At 36.4% G+C, this 13,880-nt stretch overlaps 1 protein-coding gene across 8 annotated transcripts in view; it reads right to left on the bottom strand.

Annotated features, from left to right (window-relative positions):
• Positions 1-370: 370 nt before the first annotated feature.
• The window catches only part of ZHX1 (zinc fingers and homeoboxes 1), a 24,160-nt gene continuing 10,650 nt past the window's right edge, over positions 371-13,880 (bottom strand). For 4 of the 8 annotated variants that reach the window (XM_023530969.1, XM_011360776.2, XM_023530970.1 and 1 more), the window contains 2 exons: positions 5,758-8,611; positions 668-2,266 (listed from right to left, as the gene is read on the bottom strand). In XM_023530969.1, the coding sequence (XP_023386737.1) occupies positions 5,761-8,382 (2,622 nt within the window). In that variant the 5' untranslated portion in view covers positions 8,383-8,611 and the 3' untranslated portion in view covers positions 668-2,266; positions 5,758-5,760. Of the gene's footprint in view, positions 2,267-5,283; positions 5,381-5,757; positions 8,612-12,041; positions 12,183-13,880 lie in introns of those variants that run through there. The other 4 variants (XR_002780481.1, XR_002780480.1, XM_011360779.2 and 1 more) reach the window with 4 other exon arrangements.

Raw genomic sequence — 13,880 nt, forward strand, 5'->3', positions numbered from 1 at the left:
TATGCTACCTGAATGAACTTTAAAAACATTATGCTACATGAAATAAGCCAGACACAAAAGGACAAATGTTATATAATTCCATTTATCTGGAATATCAAGAATGAGCAAATTCATAGAAACGGCCAGTAGATTAAAGGTTCCCAGGGGCTGGGGGGAGGGGAAATGGAGAGTTGTTGCTTAACTGTTACAGAGTTTCTATTCGGAATGATGAAAAAGTTTTGGAAATAGTGGTGACGGTTGTCCCACATTGTGAATATAATTAATATTATTGAATTATACACTTAAAAACAGATACAATGGTAAGTTTTGTTATGTATATTTTACATTAAAAAAACTCAGTTAATAAAATGGGGGAAATCACTGAAAACTACTAATCACTGCTAACTTTTATTTTGTATTCAAGGACACAATCAACCAGGAGAGGGTTCTTTTGCTGTCAAATAAATATATTTAAAAGCTAGCAAACATCAGAGCAGAATTAAGTTCCAAGTCTATAAAAGAGACAGGGGGTGGGAACATTACTAATAGTTATTTACAGCTATACAAAGTTAACACGCTGCAGGGAAACAAATATATTCAAAGGCTTCATACTTGTCCAATATTTGACATTTTGAATTTTAAAAACATAAAAATTATGTTTTGACAAACAAAATCAGACCACATTAGCAATGGTTTAAAAAAGGGAGCAATTTAATCATTATAATACAGAGTACTTTAAGAAGTTTTTAAACATGTAAAAGAAAGAACAGTTTAGTGCATTAAATTGTTACAGTCTTTACATTGCTTCTTTTAAAAAAAGTTAACAGTAGTATGAAAAAGCCACCCACGAAGCCAGCTGTCTGAGTGAAGAAATCAGCTAAATTGCAGCATTTTGGAATTACTAATAAAGCTATAGTTAAAAAATAAAAAGTTTATAAAAATGAAAAGCAGCATGCATATTCAAGGCTTTTTCATAACATTTTCATTAGCTGACAAACATTTAGGTAAAAACAAGAGCTTAATATTTATTATTCATTAAATTAGATAAACTGGCCAAGCCCACTACATCTGGTCATTTGGTGGGGGGTGGGGGGGAACCATTTAAAAATCCAAAGCTAATTGAACTGAATATTTCTTTTATGAAGAAAGCACATTTTGAAAAATGGTCCAATAGTCACAAAGAAAGGGTCCTTCCCAACATGAATGAACAGCACCGGTCTTTATAGATCATGAGCATGAACTTTCAGTCTCCTGATATGGCAAGAGTTAACAGTTAACGCTTCTGTGATTCATGAGTGAAAAGCTAACTTTTAACTCATTATGAGCAGTTCCAAGTTTTTTTCTCCACTGACATTGTTACACAAAGTAGAATTTCACTGAAACATAATTCTTGAAAATTCCAATCTGACACCTGTACAACATTTCTGATTTCCATGATTGTAAGAAAACAGTAAGTATTTATTTACTATATAATTCTTTTTTTCACATTTTTGGTACAGTATTTATTTGAGTTTCACCCTATCTAAATTCTTACGCCAGTTTCTTTTCCTTCTTCATTATTATCTTCAGTTGAATAAAAAGTAAATTCGGCTTCTAATGAAAAATAACAGAAGTATTACAAGTAGTTATAGTGGTATCCATGAATGCATTCAAATGAAAGATACAATCGTTAAGGGCCAATAATACCATAAAATCTTATTGTTCCAACATGTGTCAATAGTCTATTTTTTCACTTACACTGAAAATGTATAAGTCCATGCACAACTTTTAATCTTCGTGCATGACTTGATAAATAAGACATAGAAATAAATCAGGATTTTCCTTTTGCCTGTTTCTAACAATTTTTACTCTGGAATATGTTTGGTCACTCAAAGCTATAAGCTTAATCACATGTCAAAGAATACAGACAATAAGGCCCATCTTACTAGACATACAGTATTAAGCTAGACAAAATATGAGGACAAGCTCTAGTGGTCATAAAACCCCTTCCGAAAGTCTTAGAATCAGAATGTCTCCATTGTATCAGAATAAAAATGTACTGTATTAAAATTTCAATTTTTACAAGTTGTTTTTTAATTAGTATTCTATTTACATTGCAGAACGTCCACCAACCGCAGTAGTTTAACTTTGGCACAACATTGAGTTCCATTTCTTTTGGGCATGGGATCCTATTTATTGAGAATGTGCATGCCCCAAAACATTTTCAGTGTCATCAAACATTGGGCCCATTCACAGTAAATCAGAAATCTTGAGTTGAAGAATTGATTCTCCTCCAACGTTTAGGCAGCTATAAGAGAAAAACATAATAAAAAACTAAAATTTTAAAGAATACCGTATGGTTTCACTTCTATGTGGAATCTAACAACAAAACAAACAAAACAAAAACAGACTCATAGAAACAGAGACCAAAGGGATGGTCACCAGAAGGGAGGGGGTGGGAGAATGGGTGAAAAGGAGGAGGGGAATTCAGTGGATAATGCTATGATAAGTTTGCGCGGTGACACGTGATTACTCGAACTAGTGGGGTGATAACATTGTAAGGTATAAAAATGTCAAATCACTACATCGTACACCTGAAATTAATATAACCAATATAGACTGTCTACCAACTATACTTTAAAAAATAAATTTAAAAATTGGAAAAAATAAATAAGGAAAATCATATTTTAATGGTTAACACTTTCAGAAACAAAAGTGATATAAGTCAGCTAAGAAAACACATCCTCTGTCTTCACTGATACTGAGATCATTTGCCACATACCTCACATAGTGCACTAGATCTCTGTACAATTCCTATGTATATGTTCTGCAGATACCAGATATGCTTACAGACATTTTTTCACCTATATATAATAATTTATTAAGAATTAGGAGGAAGTACACATTTCATCGTTAGTATTGGTAATAAACAGACTATGAAATCTAAAGACATATTTTTTCTATTTATATACAGCAGGTCCTCAAATAACATTTTATTATAACATTGATGAGATGCTGCAGGAACTTAATTCTTGCTAATGTCAATTAGCTATTGGTAAAACTGGTTTCCTTATCCATCGTTTCAATTAAAGTCACAGAACGTATCGACAATGTTAAGTGAGGACTTGCCATACAGGATGGCTTGAGTGAAAGATATAGATGTAGAGTAGTCCTTCTTTATCCGCGGTTTCGCTTTCTATGGTTTCAGTCAGCTGTGGTCAACCACAGTCCACAAATATTGAAAGGAATAGTCCATAAATAAACAATACATAAATTTTAAATTGTGTGCCGTTTGGAGCAGCATGATGAAATCTTATGCCACCGTGCTACATCCTGCCCAGGATGTGAATCATCCCTCTGTCCAGGGAATCCATGCTGTATCTGCTACCTGCCCATCCATTTGTCACTCAGTAGCCCTCTAGGTTATCAGATCAGTTATGAGTGAGAAAGAGTGAGAAAGAGAGAGAGACAGACAGACAGAGACAGAGAAACAGAGGGAGAGAGAGACAGAAAGAGACAGAGACAGACACCACATTCACATAACTTTTATTACACTATATTGTTATAATTGTTCTATTTTATTATTAGTCATTTCTGTTAATCTTACTGTGCCTAGCTTATAAATTAAACTTTATCATAGGTACGTATATATAGGGAAAAAACATAGTATGTATAGGATTTGGTACTATCCGCGGTTTGAGGGATTCACTGGGGGTCTTGGAATGTGTCCCCCATAACTTTTTGCAATAACTGTTTCGAAAAGGTTTTGGTTACTTTTTTTTTGTAAGTCAAATCATATTTAAATGAAAAAGTAACTAAAGGAAGCTTATAATGAATCCTTTTGTAAGATAAAAATTATTTTAAGCCAATGATAACTTGTTAATTAATACATTTTATAATTTTTGACTTGTGTATATTTTAAAAGCAAGGCAAGCCTGTACACGTACCACAAAAGTACATGTATAACATATAAGATAAAAGTTTTTGAAAACTGTGGCTTTGTGTGAATTTTCTGACTGTAGTATCCATTACAGTATTAATATATAACATAAGTTTATGTTCATCCACATAAACTTAAAGTAAGATCCAATTAAACTGTTCAAAAAAAGTTCACATTATTTTTAGAAGACTGCAATTCCCTACAAAATCACTGCAGAGATCAGTACAACAACAACAACTTATTGAGGCAAAAAATTTGTTGATTTAATCTTGGCTAAGTACACATTCTTGTGTTTAGCAATAATAAAAAAAAAAAGCCTGTTAAAAATATTTTATGCATCTGGGTTAGAAGAAAGCCAGCCCTGAAGATTTCTGACATACCAAAAGGAGGGCTTTGCTTCAGGATAAAGCTATAAAAACTATTTAATTTCTTGTGACTTACATTATGCTCTATAATGTGGAATGAGATTTATTCAAAAGTAGGTGCATTTTTAGTTTCAATTGTTTTTCTGCCTGAAAAAAAGTTAATGAAAAGAAAACTGGAAAAGGATTGCAAAGCAATAAGAATAGTGTCTGATACATATTAAGTGCTTGATAAATAATTGTTTTAACAGAAAAAAAAACAGGGAAGAAGACGTTGGGGAATCAATGGAGCATAAAAGCAGAGGATGGGGTAGGGATGCAAAGGCTAAGGAAATAAGTAAATATGCTCATGTAATCACGAGGCTCTGTACCTCATTTCCCTCCTTACAGTTTGACAACACTGCAGTCATTTCTAATAATGAGATGCTCTTGGACCACAGACAGACATAAACGAACATTTCATGACACCTGTATTGTTTTTAGAAAAGTACGAGTTTTATCCTGGAACATTCCAAAACCAAAAGTAAAGAAGAGAACTACACTATGAATTACAAAAGTGTTAAGAATTGAAGTCTTAACTCTGATTTGCAACTATAGTTAAATTTTAATGAACCCGATCTATAAAAGAATTAAGATTTAAGGAACATGCCAAACCTATCAAATTTAAAGCATATTTACTTGCACTTTTATGACTACTGAAAGATATTTTTAACCAAATACATTATTTCTGCTGGTAGCAGGTGTATTTTATATCAAAGAATGAAAAGACATTTTAGGCAACTGATTTAATATTGAATCTGTTATTTACCTTTTGATCTACAAGACGAATAATTTATATCACAGTTTCCAAAAACAGATGCCACCTAAGCAAACACAGAATTTATATATAGCCTAAAACAAACCTTTGGCTTTTAATAGAAAAAATATTGAATAATTTTAATACATAAAGCATTTTAAACTCTAGTTAAAAGTCTAATAGTTTGGAAGGGCAATACGATGAATAAAAAAAATACCCATTTTCACCTAGTTTCCTAAAACTGAGCATTCCTCACCCCTGTTGCAAGTCTTTCCTTCGGTATACTTTTCCCCTTCTTTTTAGTTTTCGTTTTTGAATTCTTTCCTTAAATAGGCAAAAAATGAAGCTTTAGTGAAGGAGGGTTGCAAGAAATACATTTTTAGTTATCTTTAGTATTTGTGAATTTCCCCCTGCCCACCAGTCTCCCTTCTTAGAGAATGGGTGACTTTCCCTTAAAACAAAGTAAAAAAAAAATCCATATAAAACAATGAAAGCAGGATTAAACTCTACGTAATAAACATAACAATCATAATAATCAGACTACACATGATAATCATATATTTCTTGGCTATCCTTGCGGCACCTAGTCCTCTTACTAAAAGAAAAACTGTTTTAGAAAAACTATCAAACGCGAAGATGACAGAAACAAAGTGACTGTTCTAAATGTGGCTGATGAACATACGCTCAGATTAAAAACTTACATTTCAGTCATCTGATTTAGAGAGCTTCCGCTTCACATGTCGAGGGGGTTCCCAAGTGTCACTATCATCTGTTTCTTCTTCATCCTCTTCCTGATCATCGATAACTTCATCTTCCTCCTCATTTTCCTCGAATAATTCTACACCTAACTCTGATCTTCTCTGCCTCTCTGCAAACCACTCCCTGACCTGCTCATAGCCCATGTGTGATTTGTTAACAAGTTCATCGAGGTCTTGCTCATTAAGAAATTTGTGCTTCAGGTAATAATCCTTAAGGATTGCAGTTCCAGTTTTGAATTTGATGAGTGACGGTCCCCTGTCCCAGCTGTTCATTCTCTTGCCCCCTCTGGGCCGCCCGCGCGGCCGACCCCTTCCCCTTCCTTTGGGTCGGCCCCTGCCCCTTCTCCTCAGGGAAGACAGACCGTTCATGCCACTGGAGTTGGCGCTCTGATAGTAGTAGTACCATTTTAAGTTTCCATTTTTCCAAGCGTAACGGGTGTCCCCAAACCAACTAACTATGTCTGTTCTAGCAAGCCCGCTTTCTTCAGCCAACTTGTCATACTCTTCCGGCGACGGCCACTGTGTTCGGACAAACGCACTTTTGAGCATGTGCAGCTGCTCGGGTGACTTTTTACATATCTTGCCTGAACTCCCCGACTTAGGCGCACCAGAGTCATCTCCGGGAGAAGTGTCTCCGGCTTCTTCTTTGGAACTACCTGCATTACTTTCATCTATTTCCATTTTCTCTTCCTTTAAAGCTTTCGATTTCTTCTTCTCTGTAAACCAAGCATCAATTTCCCTTCTGGTGAGTTTGGTTTGCGCTCGTAACCTATTTAATTCTTCATCTGTAAGTACGGAGCTGTTGAGAAAGCTTGCCTGAAGGGCCCGAAGCTGCTCTGCGGTCTTCTCTTTAAACTTTTGGGGAGTAAAGTCAGGGAAAGGATTCCAGGACTGTTTATGCTGCGAGGTGACAGCAGTCGGGGATTCCGTGGTCTCGTCACTGGAGTCTATGATAATAGTGGTGGAGGAATCGTTGTTGAGATGCAAGCACTGATTACTCTTTGAATTTCTCTGGTTGTACCTCGTGTCACTGAACCATTTCTTAATCTCTCCTTTTGTCAGGCCTGTGGTTTTCATAAGTCTGATAATTTCCGAATCGTGGGGAAACTGGTTTTTAAGGTAGCTAACTTTTAATTCTGCCAGTTGCTCTTTAGTCTTTTTTGCCCGAATGCCAAACGAATCAGGGTTTGCCAGTGCGGTTTCGTGCTTGACAAGCTGAGAAGCTGGAGCTGCTGCCGCTGCTGGCTTTGTTTCTGCGACAGGCTGAGCAGCCGGTGCCTGGCTTTTCTGTACGTTGGTTTGATTTGGCACCCCTGCCACTGTCAAGGCTATAGGTGCTGTTACCGGCAAGGTGTTTGTTCCAGCTACTTGGGTAAGGACCAGGCCTGGCTGACCAACTATTTGGCATGTCTGTAAAATGGATGGTAAGCCATTACTTCCTGTGGAAATGTGGGTAGGAATAACAGTTATGGTCTGAGGTACAGTGTGTACTGTCCCGTTGAATTGCTTCCTTCTTGCCTCCTCTACTTCCTCCGGAGTCCAGCTCACACCATGTTTTAGACGTTGGGCTGAAAACCATATCTTGATCTGTTCCTCTGTGTATTTTGCTTGAGCAGAAAGAACAGTAATTTCTGACATCGTCGGGTAAGGGAATTTGTTGTAGGTGTTAAGCAAAAGGGGGTTGTTATCCAACGCAGCATTGTAGGTGGGGATGCTGTTAACGGGGATTAAGACTTTGGGAATCAAATTGGAGTTCTGCTGGGCTGACACAGCCGTTATCACCTGCGCTAGTCCAGGAAGGACTGCCGCTGGGGTGACCACTGTGCTGGCAGCGTGTGGGTGTATTCTGTTGACAACGGAAGTACTGCTATTAGATTCAGAAGCTGAAGAACTTGGACTTTCCACCGTTTCTTCATGGTCCGGTTTGACTTCGTTCTCTTTCTCTTCTGGGACATCCTCAGCTGAGTTATGATGAACTGTAATCCGTTTGTTCTCCACTTTATTTTTCATCATTTTCATGATAGGAGTTTTACTGATAGATATTCCCGAAGCAGAAGCTTCTGTAGATTCAGCTTGCTCTGAATTCTCCTCTTTAACAAAACTACCATCGAAAGTCAGATCATTTATGGTTTGTTCAAAGATTGTCTGGTTATTTCGTTTCACCATAGTCAACTTAAAATTCTCTTCTCCCGGGTGATATTTCAGATTATGCTCAGAAAGTGCATCATACCTTTTGGTAAGAAAATTGCATTCGACACAAACATAGGATGAATTTAGCACTACATTGGGATGTTCTGAATCCACGTGAAAAGTAAACATATTTAGGTCTGGAGTTTGAAAAGTACAATATTTACATTCATAGCCACCTTCAACTTTTTTATTTTGCTGATTGTCAGAGTCCACAGATTCATGAACTTCTTCATCACTTGAGATGCTCTCCGCTCTGGTGTTTTCTACAGGCGTAAGTACCGGAGGCCCTTCATCCAAATCTGATATCAACTCCAGGTCTGGATCCTGTTCACTGGCAAGAACCATGCAGGGTGTCGTTGATTTTCGCCTGCTTGCCATTCTGATGTTATGGGGACAATCTCAGTGGTGATTAAAAAGCATCGAGGCATAAAACCGTTCAGTATTCTTCATTTGAAAACAATGGCTTTTGGTTCTTCAAGTTCATCTTTGTGCTCAACAAGTCTCATTAGCAGCTTTTTCATGGTGCAATCAAGTAAAGAGCTTATTGTTGGCAGATAAAATAAATACTGTTGAACTGCTGAAATTTTTGAAGCACAACTCCAATCACCTACATCAAAATAAATTTGAAAATGTTTTTAAATGAGTGATTAGGACCTTTTTAAACAAATTACAGTTAATATTTGACTTGTATGAAGCTGTTGGATGGCTGTTATAAAAATCTAGAATAAGACTGGAACCAGAAAAAAAGTCCTCTAAGGTTCAAAATAGTGTCTCCAAGCCAACTCACCAAAGGTCATATACTGTACTCATGAGTCAGCCCCCACCCAGGCTGTTTATTTGGATTTTTCAGCCATCTATATATTGGAAAGGAAGTGGGGGTAAGAGTCGGCTTTGGCAAGCACACTATTATCAATGTGAAATGATAATCTGTTAATAAGGGAGGAACTTTAAAACTATGAAAAACAGTCAGAGATACTCAGAGGCTATGGCCATTAAGTGTGTAAGAAATTCAATCCATCGGCTATGCCCTCTTCTTCCTGCTTGTCCATTTCATCATCCCCAAAGCACGTCCGAATATGGCACAAGTAGCAAAGATGGACTGTGAATGACCGAAGTTTCAGAAACATCATTCTCAGTCATTTCCCACAATGCTACCCGAATTTGTAAAACATATCTAGTCATATCAGTCTCCTGACTTAAAGTTTACGATAAGTCGCCGATACTAAAAGAATAAAGTCTAAACTCCTGAAGCCATGCAGTGGCCTGATCTCATTTTCCTGACACCTCTTTCCTTGTGTTTTAAGCACAGCAGAAACGACTGCTGCTCCAAGGGACGCTCAGTGCAGGCTGCTCCTCAGGCCAGCGCACATTTGTGCACTTGGTGCGATGATCTGTCTGCCTTACAGATCAACGCCTCCTTGTACCTTGGCCTGACCCCTCCCCAGTTTATTTTCTAGTACTGACTGTATTGTAATAGAGGAATGTTACATTTCTGGCCCAGAACCTATCCAAACTCCAGGTATCCTCATTGTAGGTGTGTGGTTCATTCTTTTTCTTCTTTTTTTAAGTAATAGCTTTGTTGAGATATAACAAAGCTCCCGAAACTCTGGATGGAGGCAAGGAACTTTTAAATTTTTAACCTAATGCTCTCCTAGCTGAACTGTCTTGGCTGTCTTCTCATTCATTTCTCTGTCCCCTTCACATACAAGTTTGGAAGCAGGGACTCACCAAATGTTTATTAACTTGAACTACAATGAATAGAAAAACTATCCTACAAAACTCAACATACCCCGAGGGCATTGCCATAGAGAACAATAGCTGAAATTCATAAGAATGATCTTGAATCATCAAGAAAAAGTGCATTCTGTTCATATGATTACATTTTAACAATTTCGTACCCAAAATATTTAAAATTTTGATGCTAAATCCATTAAAGTTGATGTGCTTCTGAAGTTTAAACCAAATAAAAATAAATGAGTAAGTGGTCTCACTTATGCTCTACCACAAATTAAAACTATTCATTTACTAGCATAAGTCTTATCCTGCCTAAATGAGGAGAAAAAAAGTTTACTTCAAAGTTTATAAAGCAAAAGCAGGTCTTGATGAAGAGATGCACTGACCCAGCGAAGGAAGAAACATTTTTAGGAAACAGAGCTGTCCAAATAGAGAACGCCCTGCCTATTGAAGGTGGTGATGTCCTCCTCACTGGGATTTCTCAAATACATATTACACATCCACTGGGTGGATCAAAGCAACAGATGGCAAGTCAGACTAAATGCCCCCGTTCCCTAATTTCTCATATTATAAAATAAAGACCATCAGCTTAGTAATAATAGTGTCAACAGTCCAAATCCCTACTCGAAGATGTCATTCTTTTTTTCTTCTTTAAAACATCTTTGGTATCTAAGGGAGTATAAAGAAATCTGAAATTGAAAACTATTTCTTAATTAAATGTTATAAACTAAGCTAATGCCATCTCTCTTATTCAATGCAATAGGGACACTACTATTTTTTCCAAGTGTTAGCATAGCTGTTTGATCATTTTTTTGTCATTAGAAACAGGGAACCCCTCTAATAGCTTTAAGTAAGTGGAGGAACATGAATGACAGCACCCACATTTTTGAGAGTGAATGAAAGTTGTTGAAAGGCAGGGGAGTAAGCTCTTTTGTGACTGTTATTCTGCTAGAATCTTAGATTATATTTAATTGGGCGGGGGGGGGGGCGCGGATAGTAATAGCTAAAAGTCAAAGATAGAGGCTTTTCCTGAGACTGTATTTCCAGAAAGTGGCAGTTTTCAAACTTTTTGTTGTAAGCAGGGGAGCCTTTTATTCTAACAAAATTCTATGAGAAACCCTGCTGCAAAATAGATTTTTTAAAAAAAATAGCTGTCTGGTTAGAGACGTAAAGAGGCTGAACCACCTGCTGACCCCATCCCATGGATCCCACAGTCCCTACTGCCACCACTGATGGGTTCCGAGATATGTCTGAAAGTCTTTGCCTTAAAAAAAGTAAACACTTTCAAGACGATATATCGGTTTTATCAAAAATCCTTCTCAGCTTGCCAATGCTGAGCCATGAAATTTCAGAATTAATCCAAAGAGACTTTAATGTGTCCTTTCAGGTTGTTTCACTGCAGAAGGCAGGCCTGGGGCACCCAAGGGTAGAACAGAGTAGCCAGCACTAATGAGAGATACGGAAGAGAAATGAGCTAAGATCTCTTTATTGTCTTGCGCTCTCTAGCTCTTGAGTTAAACCTATTTTTTTATGTTACCTAGCATAAAAATAGAATATGCTACCAAATGATTCCTTGTACATCTCTTCTTTATAGATCACTAACTCAGAACGGTCGGTTTGTAAGAATTTAAGTAGATATAAACAAATTTTACAAGCTTAAATATTTCTTTGCTGAAGTCATGAAAATTAAATATTCATACATTATATATAATTTAATGTATATGCACAATTGTGCTTTTTCTTCTAAAAGCATTGGTCTTGGCAATAGAATTTAAATAAGCTGCTTAAAAGAGAGGCTTTTAAAAAATGTCTTCAGTAATGCAAAAGCCTAAAAATCTGATTATCTGGGCATTAGATTGTCTCAACCTCGGGTCACTTCTATACCCAACTACATGGACTCTTTCCGCTTTCCTCTTAAAACTGTTAGCTCATGTTTTGCTAACAAACCCAGAGTCAGTATATTACTTAACATTTCTAAAGGGAGACTGCGAATCCCAAAAGAGCCTCAAGATTTGGTCCAATGGTTCAACTCTACTATAATATATAGTATATAGCCTAAAAACAGACCAAAGCACAAACAAAGGCATCTTCGGCATCATTATTATAAAGTCGTTATTTGGGGAGAACCAAGAACCTCAGTACGATCACTCTATTTTTATGAAAAAAAAAAAAATCTAGGCTCGGAGGAAAAAATTCACAGAAACAATGTGATATAGGGCAAAACCACAAGTTTTACAGTCCCCGCTATCATTCGGTAATTAGGTGACCGGAAAAGTTTCTCATTACAACTTCAGTTTTCTCACCTATAAAATCAAGATTCTTCAACTCGACAAGTTCATCCAGCAACTATTTGTTGAATGTCAACCATGTGCCAGGCATTATATTAGGCACTCGAGATACAGCAGTGACCAAGACAAATTCTCTCTGGTCTGCCAAGTACTAGCAGTTGAACAAGAAAAATAGGCAGTAAACAATTACTTAGAATAACTACGATCAATGCAATGAGAAGGCTTCAGGAACTACATGAGGACATTGCAGGGGGCTTCTAGGAAAGAAGCAGAGAAGGCTGCCCCTGGAGAAAATACTAGTGGTAGCTACCTCGGAGGCTGATCAAATTAAAATGCTTCAAACACACCGATACACAATAGGTAACTAATTGATGCTATTTTCCAATCTCTAAAAAATTCTTTTGGGGGATGAAGAAATACTATTTACTTAATATTATTCTCTTTTTCTTTCTCAATCAACTTAATCAGCTGACCAGGCACACAAACTGAATAAAAAAGCAGAAGGGTCAAAAATATGGAATTAAGAATTTCTATTTCAATTCACCTCCTTTGTCATTAAAATACAGTGGGGCTGGGACAGCAGAATAGCCATACAGAAATCACCGTTAGCTGACAGACATCCTCTATTTGAAGGTCAATTAGAAACAGAACTCAAAATCAATCTGGGGAACCTTGCACTATTTACCTGTAAGACAGGGTTAGAGTTCAATTGCACAACTGAGTAGCTAAGTGGCTTTGCAATTAAAACTCAAGTACAGTGAAGTCTGCCAATGAAGGAAAAGTTATGCTCTAAATGCATCCAGGACTGTAATCATAATTATATTTGAAAACTATTTTTAGTTAAACTTTCAGTAGAGAAATATGTTTAAAAAAATAACTGATCAAATCAATAGTTATATTGCCATTAAAAATGATAACTGAGTAGAAATAAGAAAAGTTTTTTATCCATTTACTGTTAAAAATCAGAACAAAATTTGCATATTAATTATAAAATGACTATGGGAAAATATGTATGCATGTGGACAAACTAGATGAGAATATAAAAAAATGAATTTATCATGAGATTACGGGTGACATTTTTATGTGCAGTGTTTACAAGTTTTCTCTAATATTGTTAAAACATTGTTTTATTATAAAATACAACAAACAATATTTCACAGTCTTAAAATTGCAAATAGACTAAATTGTTTCTATGGTCATTTGTCTCAAGGTGGAAACAAATTTACTTTTCTATTAAGTTCAAAATCATGTGCTACATTAAGGTTTCCTCAGCGGGGGAGGGCAGGAATCCCTGACATGTATAGCTCTCAGGTGTATTCCAGACATTTTCTGGAGCTGCTGCCCCATGGTCTTAGAACCAGACTGGTTCTAAGAACCTTCAAGAGCACCCATAATCTCCAGGGTGTGATCCAGACCAAGCCAGTTTCCATGGTTCTATCGTTCTGGCTCTTCTTGAGGGTAGGTCGCTCCTTAATGAATTCATGATTCTTAACTCATCATAATAATTACAACAAAGTATCTCTCCACAAAAGCATTTAATGAAAGCAAAATTTATTTCATTACAGTATAAAAATCTGGGGCAGTTCTAGTAGCAGTTCTTCTTATGTGGTCCAACACCGTGCCTATCAAGGTCCCAATAATATCTGCTGAAAAAACCTTTAGAATATATCTATATTGTATAGTATAACATATACTTTACTTCATTAAACACTCATTTATAGAGGAGCTATAAAGAACAACTGTGCTTGCTTTACGGTAGATTACTATCAAGGGTGAAATCCTTACTAATAAAATTACTTTAGTCATTAGAATATTAAAACATCCTTGAATATAAAACATTCTACTTATTAAAAT

This window comes from Pteropus vampyrus, unplaced genomic scaffold, assembly GCF_000151845.1.
Source record: "Pteropus vampyrus isolate Shadow unplaced genomic scaffold, Pvam_2.0 Scaffold59, whole genome shotgun sequence".
NCBI lineage: Eukaryota > Metazoa > Chordata > Mammalia > Chiroptera > Pteropodidae > Pteropus > Pteropus vampyrus.